Raw genomic sequence first — 12,303 nt, forward strand, 5'->3', positions numbered from 1 at the left:
CCTTGTGCTGGGCCATCAACCACCATGCGTATCAAAACGGTTTCCAATAAAGTTTTATTTACAAAGAAAAGCAGGGTAGGGGCGCGGCTCAGTCAGCGAAGTGCTTTGCTCAAAATCATGAGGACATGCTTTTACGCCTAAGAACGAGCATTGAAACAGTTGGACATGGTAGTTCACGTTTATAATTCCAGAGTTTGAGAAGCTGAAAGAGAAGGCTCTCTGGGACTCGAAGGGCAGATGGTCTAGCCTGTTATCAAGTACCAGGCTATTGAAGGACCCTAATCTCCAAAATCAAATAAGTAAATGGATTGGCCACAGGCCATAGTCTGACAACTTCCTGCACTAGAATTTAAGGACATAAACTTGCCATTTCCCCCACAAGAATCAAACTATGGGAACATAGGAGTTAAGAGAGAAGAAAACATTAGAACTGTATTGCCCTCCGTGAGTGGATAGATTTTTCTGCATTAAACTCACACCAGCCTCCACCAATTACCGAAAATGACATCATAATCTTGTTCTAAGGGGGACTCCAACCTGGTTACAATGGACCTGGGGATCACTTTTGTGTTTATGGTTTCCTTGTTTATAATGTGCGAACCTGAAGCCTTCCCGGACGTCTTGTAAACACAATATTTTCTGCATTTGTCATTTTCTTGCCTTTTATAACATTCCTTAGCCCTTGGGACAGGATATAACATGCTTTTCCTGTACTTACAAAATAAATTAGATTTCTTCCCTCTGGTTATTAGTATTGCTGTTCCATTAAAAAGAAAGATGGCTTTAAAAAAAAAATCTCTTTACTTTCTGGCTAAGTTGGGGTATTATTCAGCAGTGGTATCTGGCTCTCCTGATGGTCACTTTCGCTTCCTCTTGTATTCTTGGCCAGCGCAGCTGGGTCTGTGCAGACCAATTTGCAAAAGGAATCAAAGGAGGGTCGAAAACAGTAGCAGCTTTCCTGGAAGCTAAAGGCCAGCCGTAAAACCTAGATTCTTTCTTTTTAAGCTTGCAAAAAAAAAAAAAAAAAAAAGAAAGAAAAGAAAAGAAAAGAAAAGAAAAAGCAATTCTCTTGCCTGGCGCTGTATACTAAGCTATTTGATGACTCTTTAAATAAAGGTGCATTGCGTGCTAGACTTAGCTGAGCTGGTTGTAGAAGGAAAATAAGAGGTACAATATTCCAGAGCATGTCAGTGTGTCTCTCTTGTCCTCCCATCTCACCGCTTACCTGCGTTCACTGTGAGGGAGCCTGGCTCCATCTTTTGGGTCAACCTGATGTGACCAATCCGGTTATAACCTGATTGGGGCTCACTCAGTAGGTCATAGGGCAGATTAGATACTTCCTAAGTGGCGTTGAGTAGGGTATTCAAAGCAAATATTAGTTATGGGGGCGAGTAGGTCCTTCACATGTATTCACATACAGGTCTTTATAAGCAAAACCAACCAAGGCAATGGCCCTGAGAAAGAATCAATCTAAGATAAACTTGACATTTCCTTTCAGCTGGAATGCCATCCTGGGGGCTCCAGTAGAGGCATTTGCTCTGCTCGCTGGGCTTTATTTAGGCTCTTGCTTTCACAGGCGAGTGCTCACCTTCTTCTCTTTATAGAGAAAGCATGGCAGAAATGAGAGTTGATCTTAGAATAACTGGGCAACGCCAAGAGTAATTGCAAAGGCTCTTAAAAGCTAATGAGATGCCTTTTAGAAATTAATCCAGAGCAAACGCTGACTTATCTACCATTTTATCTCCTGGAGGCCGGTTGCTCCCCTGATGTCATTACAGCCTGAGATGCTAAGATTCCCGCCTTCAGAAGCATCAGCGACAGAGGCAGTGGCCCACTCTTACACCCACAGAAGCTTCATGCTTCCACTCACTGACACAATTCTCTAAGAATTCTATTATTCTTCAACTTGATTATTTGGGATAAGCGATCAACAGCCAGCTACCACACCCGGGCTTCCCTTGGCTCATTTTGTAAGAATCAAAGCCCGGTTCGTCACCTTGACAGTGTTCCGATCATTGATGAGAATCTGTTCTTCGTTAATGTAGAAGTAGACCGGTGAGATGATAGTGAGGTTGGGTGAGGACCACTTGTCGAAGTTGATGATGAGCTGGAAGGAGATGTCTGGCAGTTTCTGGCAGATGGTTGAGAGCACGAAGGCGCAGTTGGCGGGGAAGCGCAGGAAGGCACCATCGAACGTGCGGAAGACGCCACCCCCTGCCGCTAGGCAGTAGGAGGTCTTGGTGCTGAAGCAGCCGCGCACCCCGCTGCGCAGGGCGCACTCCTCATCTGACTTGCATTGGCGTGGGTCGCACTGGATCAGATTGCGCCTGAAACAGCGGCAGCGCCGCGTGCAGTCCCCGTTCCAGAATAGCTGCTTGGGCTGGAAGAGAGATGCCATTCTGGTTAAACTGTGAACTCAGACTGCAGTCAAGGTTGGAGACCCCCAAACCCAGCCTAGCCTCCCTTTAATGCGGCTAGGGTTAGCACCCGAGAGCGGAGGGAGGCTGCCTTCATTCAAACCCTCATCCCGTTGATGCAATTCGGAGGCCAAATAATACGAAATTTAGACTTTATTGGTCTCAATCAAGAACTCTGGAATCTTTATGGCTGGGGTTGTTTGAACTAATCAGAGCCTAGCTGAATGTGCAGCTAGCTGTTGGAACTGGGTGAAGAAGAAAAATACCTTGTAGATTTTAAGCCCAAGAATCAGGCTTCTAAAAAACATAGGCCCCACTTTAGGGTGAAATTTAAATTCACTTGGGAATGAGAAGCCAGTGCTTTAAATCTGAACCAGTCGAAAGAAAGCGATAATCAACTCGCATGATCAATTATTTCATTCCCCAATACTCACCCTTCCAAACGTGTCCCTCATTCCAGCCGACTTCTGATTTTCTTCTATTGCAAGTCTCTCTCTCTCTCTCTCTCTCTCTCTCTCTCTCTCTCTCTCTCTCTCTCTCTCTCTGTGTATGCACATGCACTAAAGATGAAGTGTCTAACTAGTGTCATAAAGGAAAGCTCTGGAGTCAAGCCACTCATAAGTCAGTCCCAGCCCTCAGCCTTCTTCAGATGATACAAAAGGGTTAAAATGCCGATAGCTCCCGTGTTTCCTTAACAGGAAGCAACCATTATTTTATATTCTTCCCTAGATGGGCAACAATGTATAGACACAGTTCTACTCTGAAGAGTTTATATTCTTAACGTTCTACTTGCTCTACACTGGGAACATTGAGAAACACTCATCATGGCTGTTCACGTGTGAGGACCACAGTAAGAAGACAGCAAGAGATACGGGCACACTGTGCCTTCAGAAAGAGCATCACTTGTCCTAAGTGCCAAGTTTAAATTTGGGAGTTTTTTTTCGACTTAGAAATAATTGCACATATATGACGAGATATCTTGGGAATAAGACCCAGGTCCGAACATGAAATTCATTTATGTCTCATACATCCATTTTACCATCAGCCTGATAATTTAATGCAACATTTTACACATCTGTGTCAAAGTTTCATAGTGTGAATTTTTTTTTTTGACTTAATAGCATTAGGTCGGTGCTCAAAGGGCTTTCTATTCTGCAGCCTTTCAGATTTTTCGATTAGAGATGTGTAAGTTATATCAATTTAGCAGACAATCCTATCCACAAAAGATGTTTTAAGATATGTGAAGGGGCCTATGATTCTGTCTGGCCACTGGTTTCTGTTTAACCACAGATTTAACAATACCCTCATATTGACTGATTGTGACTCAGATTCAAGGATGGACAGAGGGCAAGCTCTTCTGAGCAGGATGTCATGCATCCTCAGAGTGAAGACATCAGAAGCCAGGTCCTTGCTCCTTCTAGATCTGTAAACACAACTCCGGGTCCCAGCAGCCTCACGAACTGACTTCATTTCTCTTATCAGATTTATACAATAATTGAGTGGTTGCTCTGGCCTCTGTTTGATAAGAACACAGACATTACATTGGCGGGAAGAGAAAAGAAAAATAAGCCGATGTTTGTGGATATGATCAGGGGTAAATAACCCATCGGCTTGATTGTGAAACCAGCATCAAAGGGAAGCGTCTGGCCCCATGCTGCTTACTTTACCTTAATTAGACATGACAACGACAGCTGGGTGATTACCCTACATGCTAATGACTAGATGTGCTCTCTCTTCATTTCCAAAGAAATCTGCTGTATAAACAAAGCCTTGGAGCTTGTTTGAATTGAGGCAAACGGATGTGGATTATTTGTTCTGTGACTTTGCCACTTCCCAGATATAAGCTGTTGTCAAAACCCACTGACTTGCTGATGAAAACCAGATAACAATGCTTATAGCACTAATAGCCGGCGAGGGTTGTCATGAGCCTTCCTGGAGGATTCCAGGTGTTCTTATATGCACCATTTCGTTACGATGCCTGGATTTTTTTTTTTTTAAACCAACTGTTTCTCAAGAGCATAAGAACCACCACCATAACAACAAAACCCACTAATCATTGAAGGATTGGGTACCAGGTACCATGCTGGGCAAGTAGCATGGGACATTCAAATGGCCCCCATTGAGAAGCCACTTTCAGCCACAGTTCATTCATAGGGAAGCAGAAGGTCGGAGAAATGACACAGTCAGTTCAGTGTCAGTCCTCCAGCAGCGAGAGAGCTGGGGCCAAGCTCAAGTCCTGTTCTTTCCGGCCACACGGACACTTAGGATCCCTGTGGAGGGTTACAGGACATAGCTGAGAGATTCGTGCAGGCCATGGCCAGGCTAGGGGCAGAGTTTAGCAGTGCGCTCTTTGAATCTGGAGCCTGGTTATAATGGCCCCCAGCTGAGGAGAACACAGAAATGATTTTCTTCCACGTGTCTTGCCTCTTCCTTTGGAATGATCTTCCTAAGGGTTAAACGTGGGCCTCATCCCTTTTGAGAAGCCGTCTTGTTAGTTCTGTTATTCTATCTTTCTGATATAACCTCCAAATGTCTTTTCCAATGAAAACGAAATCTAGCATCATGCCTGCATTTCTATTCTTTTATTTATTCCCCAAATAAAGGCAGCTCAGTCAATCTCAAATGAGTCAATGCATCTTTACGGAAAGGAGACATTATTTATTTTTGCCTAGTTGAGTTCCAGTTCAGACACTTCAATTAGATTTCTGGCAAGCGCTCCCACCTTCATTTAAAATTGATCTGCTCGGCAGGCTATCATTTTTCACTTGTTGATATGTTATTTTTGTAATTGTTCCCTTCTTTAAAGCGTAATTTTTGTTTCTCTCCTGAATAGGTATTTTTAAGTCCCCGAAGTCAGGGAACACACATCCTCAGCCTCCTCCACCGTGCTACTTGCATAGTGGCTTACACGCAACCAGTGCCCTGTATTTGGGGATTAATGGTCTACTCCAGCACATTTAAATGAAGATTGGGCTTGAGGTACAATGAGTGGCTGAAGACCAACCACCTCATCAAGGTTTCTTAGTTTGGTGTTACGGCACGTTGAATATTACCGGCTTAGTGATATGCCTCCTAGAATGTTCAAGAACCTGGATTCTATCCTAAGGGTTATCATGGGCCCCAGTCCTTCTGAGAAGCCCTCACTCAGAAGGGCTTATTAGCTCTATAGGGCTTGTTAGTTCTCTCATTCTGTCTTTCTGATATAACCTCCAAATGTCTGTCTGATATAACCTCCAAACTGCCTCTTCCCCAAATTTAAACAGCAACATGATTTATCAAGCCAATATCTTTTCTTGGGGAGTGTGGAGGAGGGTCGTCTTCATCAGCACCCTACCCTGACCTGGGAATAAGCAAAGGGTGGGATGAAGGCCAGAGGTTAGCACTCAGGGCCTTCCTAGGAATGATGTCAGAATGACAAACGGCACACGTGTGGGAGCTTCAATAGCCAGAGAGGGAAGGCCACGCCTCCCAGCCTCCAGCCCCATATTTTCTGCTTAAAACCATCCTTAACGGAGACAGCTACAAATGTCAGATTCACAGCCACTGTATTTCCAAACTAGAGTCCCATCAGAAGCTTTCAGACCAAGATTTACAGGGAGGCAGTCCAAAGAAGGGCCTAGAGAAAGGGGTGAGAGGAGGCCTGGCTCATGCAGAGAAGGCAGGAGCCTGAGGTCTGGCGGAGATTCTAAGTCCTCAGAACATTATTTCTGGTCTCAGCTTCAGCTCACCTACTCCACCTTCATCATCATGCACCAGGAGACCTGGGCAGTTCTGGCCACCCACCCTGGGCCTTGGAGAGAAGCCAGTCTGGTATGGAGGAAGAGGCCAGCCGCCTCCTGTACCCACCTCGTAGTATTTGCCATCCGAGTAGCAGCCGCAGTTGTGGGGCAAGATGCAGCTCTTGCCATTGAGGACGTAGCCCGCGTCACACTGGCAGCCCTCTACGCAGTAGTGATTACAGTCACTCTTCAGGCGGATGGCGGCACAGCGGGGCTGGCAGACGCTTACGCAGCTCTCATAGTGGCTGTTGGGGGGACAGGTGACCGCTGCAACAGAAGGGACTAGTCAAGTCACAAGGAGTCTGAAATGACTTTCTCCCAGACTCTCTTGGTGAGGTTGAAGGCATAGGGTGAGGGAGGAGGTGTGGGGCTGGCCACTTTTCCTTGCCCATGCTCTCTGCTTGTGAAAAGCCTCTGCCTGATTCCTTATTGCTGGTGTGTGCAGAGGGAAGGGGCTGAAGTCTCCTCCCATTACCTGTGTGCTCTCTCTAGTGTTGGTTTTTTTGCAGTCTCTACTACCTGTCACTGTGAAAACCCACTGGCCACGAGAAATCCCAACTTGGGCTAGATAAGGCGTGCACACCAGCCCAGCCTCTCGGGCTTCAATCCTGTCAATACTTCTCTTCACACCCTGCTTACCCAAACGTCTCCATTCTTCCTGTCCTACTTAGAGAATCATAAGATAGTGCCCTCTTCTTATTACCAAATCTACTAACCCTCCCCTCCAAACCCCCATAGAACCTTTAGTCTCAACCAGTGGTTTATTAGCAAGGAACCCCTGAGTCCCATGACCTCTGAAAATGTGTGTGTGTATGTGTGTGTGTGTGTGTGTGCATGTGTGCGTGCGTATGATCTGAATCAGTATTTTCGATGTCCTGAGATGCATTTAAAACCGTGTCTATGGAAGGCAGGTAAAGTATCGGTGAATACTGCTGAGTTCTGGTATGAAATGCAGACAGGTTATTTAGGCCCGGAGCCTCAGCTTGCTTGTGTACACTATGCAGATGCCAGCAGCACAGAGATTTGCATGCTTAGAAGAGCTCTGGGCACATAGTGTTCAATAAGTGTTAGCCAACCATTAAAGCACGTCTTGCTTGAGAGTTTTGTGGCAGCTGCTCTCTTAATCAATGCATACTAAATGCACGACAACCATTTCTGTGGAAATGTCTCTACAATATATGGAAGGTTTGGGGGGGTTATCTTTCATCGAGCGGTAAATAGGAATTTGCAGAGTGCACAGTCCTAAGAATTTTAATACAGGAGTATGTTTATAGAAGCACTACCACAGTGTGGTTTATGTATGTTTTAAAGTCTAGTTCAAAAGATAACACCCTCAGGTCATAGAAAATACACATGGCCTGCCTGCAATAACTAACAAATTCCAGTGGATCCTTGCACAAACTGTCTATGCTCATAAACCCTTGTGGGTGCACCTTATCCACAGTTTTGCTTTCTTCACATAAATGTGAGCGTAGTCCACAAACCTTGCCATACAGTGCTTTCTCATGACAATGATTATTCCATTCAGTCTTGAATTATTATCGTCTTTACACCACTTCACGGAGTGTGTCTTTCGTATGAATATCATGGTATGTATTTTTTTTCTCATAAGTTAGGCCACAGAATAACTTCTTAGAAGTGGAATTTTTAAGCCAAAGAATAAGTACACCTCCCATTACCACCACCACCACCACCACCATTACCACCATTGAGTTCCAACCCAAGCCTCACTCTGCCAGCCCCTGAGCTATGCTTCCGGCCCCTTAAGTCTTTGGCAGATCCCACTGAGCCGCCCTGTATGTGAAGAGGTTGCGCCAAGGAACATTAAGATTTGGTCTCCTGAGGTTTTGATGATGATAACCCGAGATTCCTGACTTCTGGAAATGTGAAAAGTAAAAAAGAAGAAAATCTCTTTCTGCTGTCTGCACGTTTGTTTTTGCGTTTCTTTGAGCCTTGCTACCATTCCGTTTGTTTAGAATCATTTTTCTGTCTCTGGCGAACTGCCTTTTCTCATCCGTTACATACTGTGTTGTTGAAGTTTCTTCTTATTAGACTGTGAGTGCTCCTTATAAATTAAAACCACGCTCTTTTGTGTGTCACACGTATTAGAGAGTATTTATCACTCGTCTCTGACTTTGCTGCTTCTTTTTAAAAAATTGTGTATATATTTTTCTAATTATGTTTTTGCCAGGTAGAGATGTAGAAATCTTATGAGGTCAAATTTATCCAGTTTTCCTTAATAGCTTTGAGTGTGTGATTGGGGGGGGGGGGGCAGTAAACTCCTTTGTTTCATTATAGTACTTTTATAGTTCAATTTAAAAATATTTAATCTTTATTCAGCCTGGATTGTATTTTGTACCGCAAATGAGGGAAAGACTAAACTCTTATTTTTCCCCCCAGAGAATTTTTCTAACATCTCTTTGCTATTTATTACAGAAATCTTCCTTTTTTCTTCATGTTATTTGAAACCAGGTTTACTAGATACTGGTTTCTAACGATTGGGATTTGTGGTTCGCAACCTTCCTAATTCTGCGACCCTTTAATACAGTTTCTCATGTTGTGGTGACCGCGAAACCATAAAATTATTTTGTTGCAACTTCATAACTGTAATTTTGCCGCTGCTATGAATCATAATGTCAGTGCCTGATACGCAGGGCAGCTAATATGCGACCCTGGGGGTCGCGACCCACAGATTGAGAGCCGCTGGTTTGGACAGTCAGGTTTTGCTGACCTGTGCATCTTTCAGCAGGTGCCTTCCCATCACTGTGTTACGTTCTTGTTAACTTGTGCTAGTTAGCTTGTTCCTGAGTGACTAGTAATACTGAGTATCAGTTAATCGATTAACACATGTAACATTAATATTATTAATATCGAGTATTAATAGTAAAATATAATCATTTTCATATCTTGGAAGACACCCATTTTTCTTTCTTTATATTTGAGACTTTGGACTCTTCTCTGGCAACCAAATAGCACTGATAACATGGTAGGTGACCATTAGACACCTGGTGGTTAAAATTTACAATTTTTACATTTTAAATACTGATTTATTGCTTCTCCCCTCCCCCTCTAAATTCTCCAGCCGCTGAGAGCTGGACAATGATGATTGTTCGTGTGTATTTTGGTCAAGAACATGGCACTTGTTGAGGCCAGTAGATGTATTTAAATCTATGCCTGTGTGGACTGCAGGGCACACAGATCCCCTGAAAAGCAATGGAGTGGAATGGACAAGCCCTCTCGAGTCAGACTGACCTGGCTATGGCCCCTGGCTCTGCCATTAGCTGGGAGGGTCCTTATGCTCTCTGAAGTCACTTCCTCCCCTATAAAATGGGAGTGAGACTCAGCTCTCTTCCCATAAGAAGTTTGTAAGCTTCCCAATGAGATTGTTTGTAAGTTGCTAGTTCATCCTTTCTTTCCTCCCCTCCCCTTTTGTCCCCTTCTTTCCCCTTACCCCTCCCTTCTCCTCCCCCTCTCCTCTCCTTTCTCCTCCCCTCCCCTCCCCTCCCCTCCCCTCCCCTCTCCTTTACTTTGTTACTTTGAGTAACAAAGTACTTGGGGCTTCCCTGGTTTTGATATCACTGATGATAGAACTAGTTGTTTTAGCAATTCATTTTTTTAAAAAAATCAATCAACAGGAATTTGTTGGATTTGCTGGGAAATAAGGAAAACAAATCCTTAGTTACTAAAATCTGATAGAAGGGAAATCCAAAACAATGATGCTGAGTCAATTTTTGATTGATCATCCGTCACCAAGTGCTTCGAGATGGGTCAGAGAGACGGTAGTTCTTGATGCCCAGTAGGGCAGCTCTCTCTCTACACACTTCCCACTTCCCCAAACTGTCCTCTGTATGGACACTGCCTCCTTCCCAGTCCCCCCTCGAGTCTACATACCACATCCTGATCAGGTCCAGGCAAACCAAGCAAGAGTTATGGAGCACTTTGCTCCGATCTGTGCCTTTGACCACGTTCTCAACATCTCCTGCTCCATGTCCCTCATGGAGTGACTAAGCTTAGCGCGACAGCCTCGGCTGATGGAATTTTTAGGCAGGGTTAGTAATTAAGACAATTTATCTCTCGTTTTCCCTCCGAGGCCATTTGTTCAACAAGGGTAAGAGAGGTTTTCGGTGCATTTACAAATAAGGTAATTGAGTAATAAATTATCCCATTGATAAGAACAGTCAATATTGTTGAGAAAAACTGGCATTCTACCTTGTTACCAATAAAGCACACGTCCAATGAGCAATTTGGTTTAACTCTCCTCTTCCCCCTGAAAGTACCATTCTTATACCTAACACATGAATACGAAATTGGTTTAACTTTTAGAGGCGAGATGGCTCCAACTTCCCAGATGTCAAAGTTACCTAAGATACAAAGGACCTCGTCAGGCCAGGCTTTCCTTTGAATGTCTCAAATGGGAGAGCTAAGCCACCCACAGCCATGCCTTGTCCCCTACCCTGCCCCATGCCATCTTCAGAACATGCTCGTTCTCTTGTTTGACTTTCTTTATTATTCATGACCACAGTCTTCCTACCCACCCTGTCTTTTAGATCTTTACCCTTGTTTCAAAATGCCAAATCAGGAAAATCTAAGCCACTCTGCACTGGGAAACCATTCTCAGTCACCTGTCGCCTGTAATGGGTCAGCTTGGGAGAAGCTGGGGGCAGCTGGTCTACGGCAGGGCTGGAGTCCAAAGCTGAGGTGGAGGCGTGCACACTTGAGTCTCCGTGTCATGAATACAAGTCTCCATGACTAGGCTAACCCATGTGCACAGGACACAGCCAGTGCTTTGACAGAACTTTGAAGAAAGAGGAGCAGTTTACTGGTAAGGACAGGAAGAAATGAGAAATCATCGTATCTTCTATCACTAGTCAAGCAAGCTCCCTGACAGAGTAACTTTGTCCTTAGATAGGGGTGGGGGGGGTCATAGGGCTCCTTAATTCAATTCTTTTTCCTTCCCACGAGTGACAAAAGCTGGTGCCCATTAGTTGGGGGACAGTTCTTGTTGTTGTCAGCTCCTTTAAGGCATTCCCTTGTTTGCCACAGCTAGACATGATGGCATTTGTCATTCATTATACCTTTCTGTCCCCTAAGCCCCCTGCCCATCCCATTTCAGCCCATCCCAGAGCATTGGAGCCAATAAGCAACCAGGTGGGGGGAGAGCTCCCTTTGACAGACCTCAAGAAGAACCAGGCTCAGCTCCACTCCCAGTTATACTTTCTGGTCCTGTGCCATGCTGAGGTCTCTCTGCCAAGAGCCCGGTTTTCTAATTCAGAGAAGTCAAGCCCACCAGTCTCACTGCACTGAATGCAGTAAATATCCAGGAGACCTAGACATTGCTCTAGTCCCAGGCTGTAAATAGGTGTGTGTGTGCGCGCGCGCACGTTTGTGTGTGTGTGTGTGTGTGTGTGTGTTATTGACGACACTAGAGACTGATTTTTCTGGACAGTCATCCATAGACACCATGTCTCCCACCTTCCTTGCTCAAGAACTGAACTTGAATGATATAATCTTGGACGTTTTCCCCTCCCCCCTCTGCCCACCCCAGTTTCCATGAATCCAAGGGTTGTATGTGGAATGCAAACAAACTGATCATTAAATCACAAGAGCTCTGCACCCACATCTCCCCTCCCCTTTCCAAGATGAAAATGAGAGTTTCCACCCTTATTTAAAGCTCTGAGCATCCAGCATTAATTTGTAGCAATGTTGTACAATCAGACCTTTCATACAAAGAAATGCGCTGTAGTTAATGAGGCTGGGATAGGAAAATAGGCCAGGGCAGGTTAACCAAAGACTCACAGTGATTTATTTCACCACCAACTTTTTCCTATGTGCACATGCTGAATGCAGCCAAACGCTCTAGCTAACTCTCCTGTGGTCTACTAGTGTAGTATACGTGTGTTGGGGCGAGAGTCAAATCCTGAGCTTGCCTTTGAGACTGTCTAACCTTACTCAAGTTACTGAATTCCTTTAAGCTTCAGGTTTTTCCTTGTCTAATAGGGTTATCGTAAAGAAGTAATAAAATAGTGCTGACAGGGCATCTTAGCAGTGGGTTTAACCACGGCAAACCATGAATGTAATAGCACCACCTGACATGTATTGTGTGCTAG

The 12,303-nt window shown here is 44.6% G+C and overlaps 1 protein-coding gene across 2 annotated transcripts in view; it reads right to left on the bottom strand.

Moving 5' to 3' along the window:
* Tecta (tectorin alpha) overlaps window positions 1–12,303 on the bottom strand; it is a 70,763-nt gene that overhangs the window by 16,132 nt on the left and 42,328 nt on the right. For both annotated transcript variants that reach the window (XM_076924796.1, XM_076924797.1), the window contains exons 12-13: window positions 6,264–6,463; window positions 1,997–2,380 (exon numbers count right to left, since the gene is read on the bottom strand). In XM_076924796.1, the coding sequence (XP_076780911.1) occupies window positions 1,997–2,380; window positions 6,264–6,463 (584 nt within the window). The remainder of the gene's footprint in view (window positions 1–1,996; window positions 2,381–6,263; window positions 6,464–12,303) is intronic.

This window comes from Arvicanthis niloticus, chromosome 26 (assembly GCF_011762505.2).
Source record: "Arvicanthis niloticus isolate mArvNil1 chromosome 26, mArvNil1.pat.X, whole genome shotgun sequence".
Lineage (NCBI taxonomy): Eukaryota > Metazoa > Chordata > Mammalia > Rodentia > Muridae > Arvicanthis > Arvicanthis niloticus.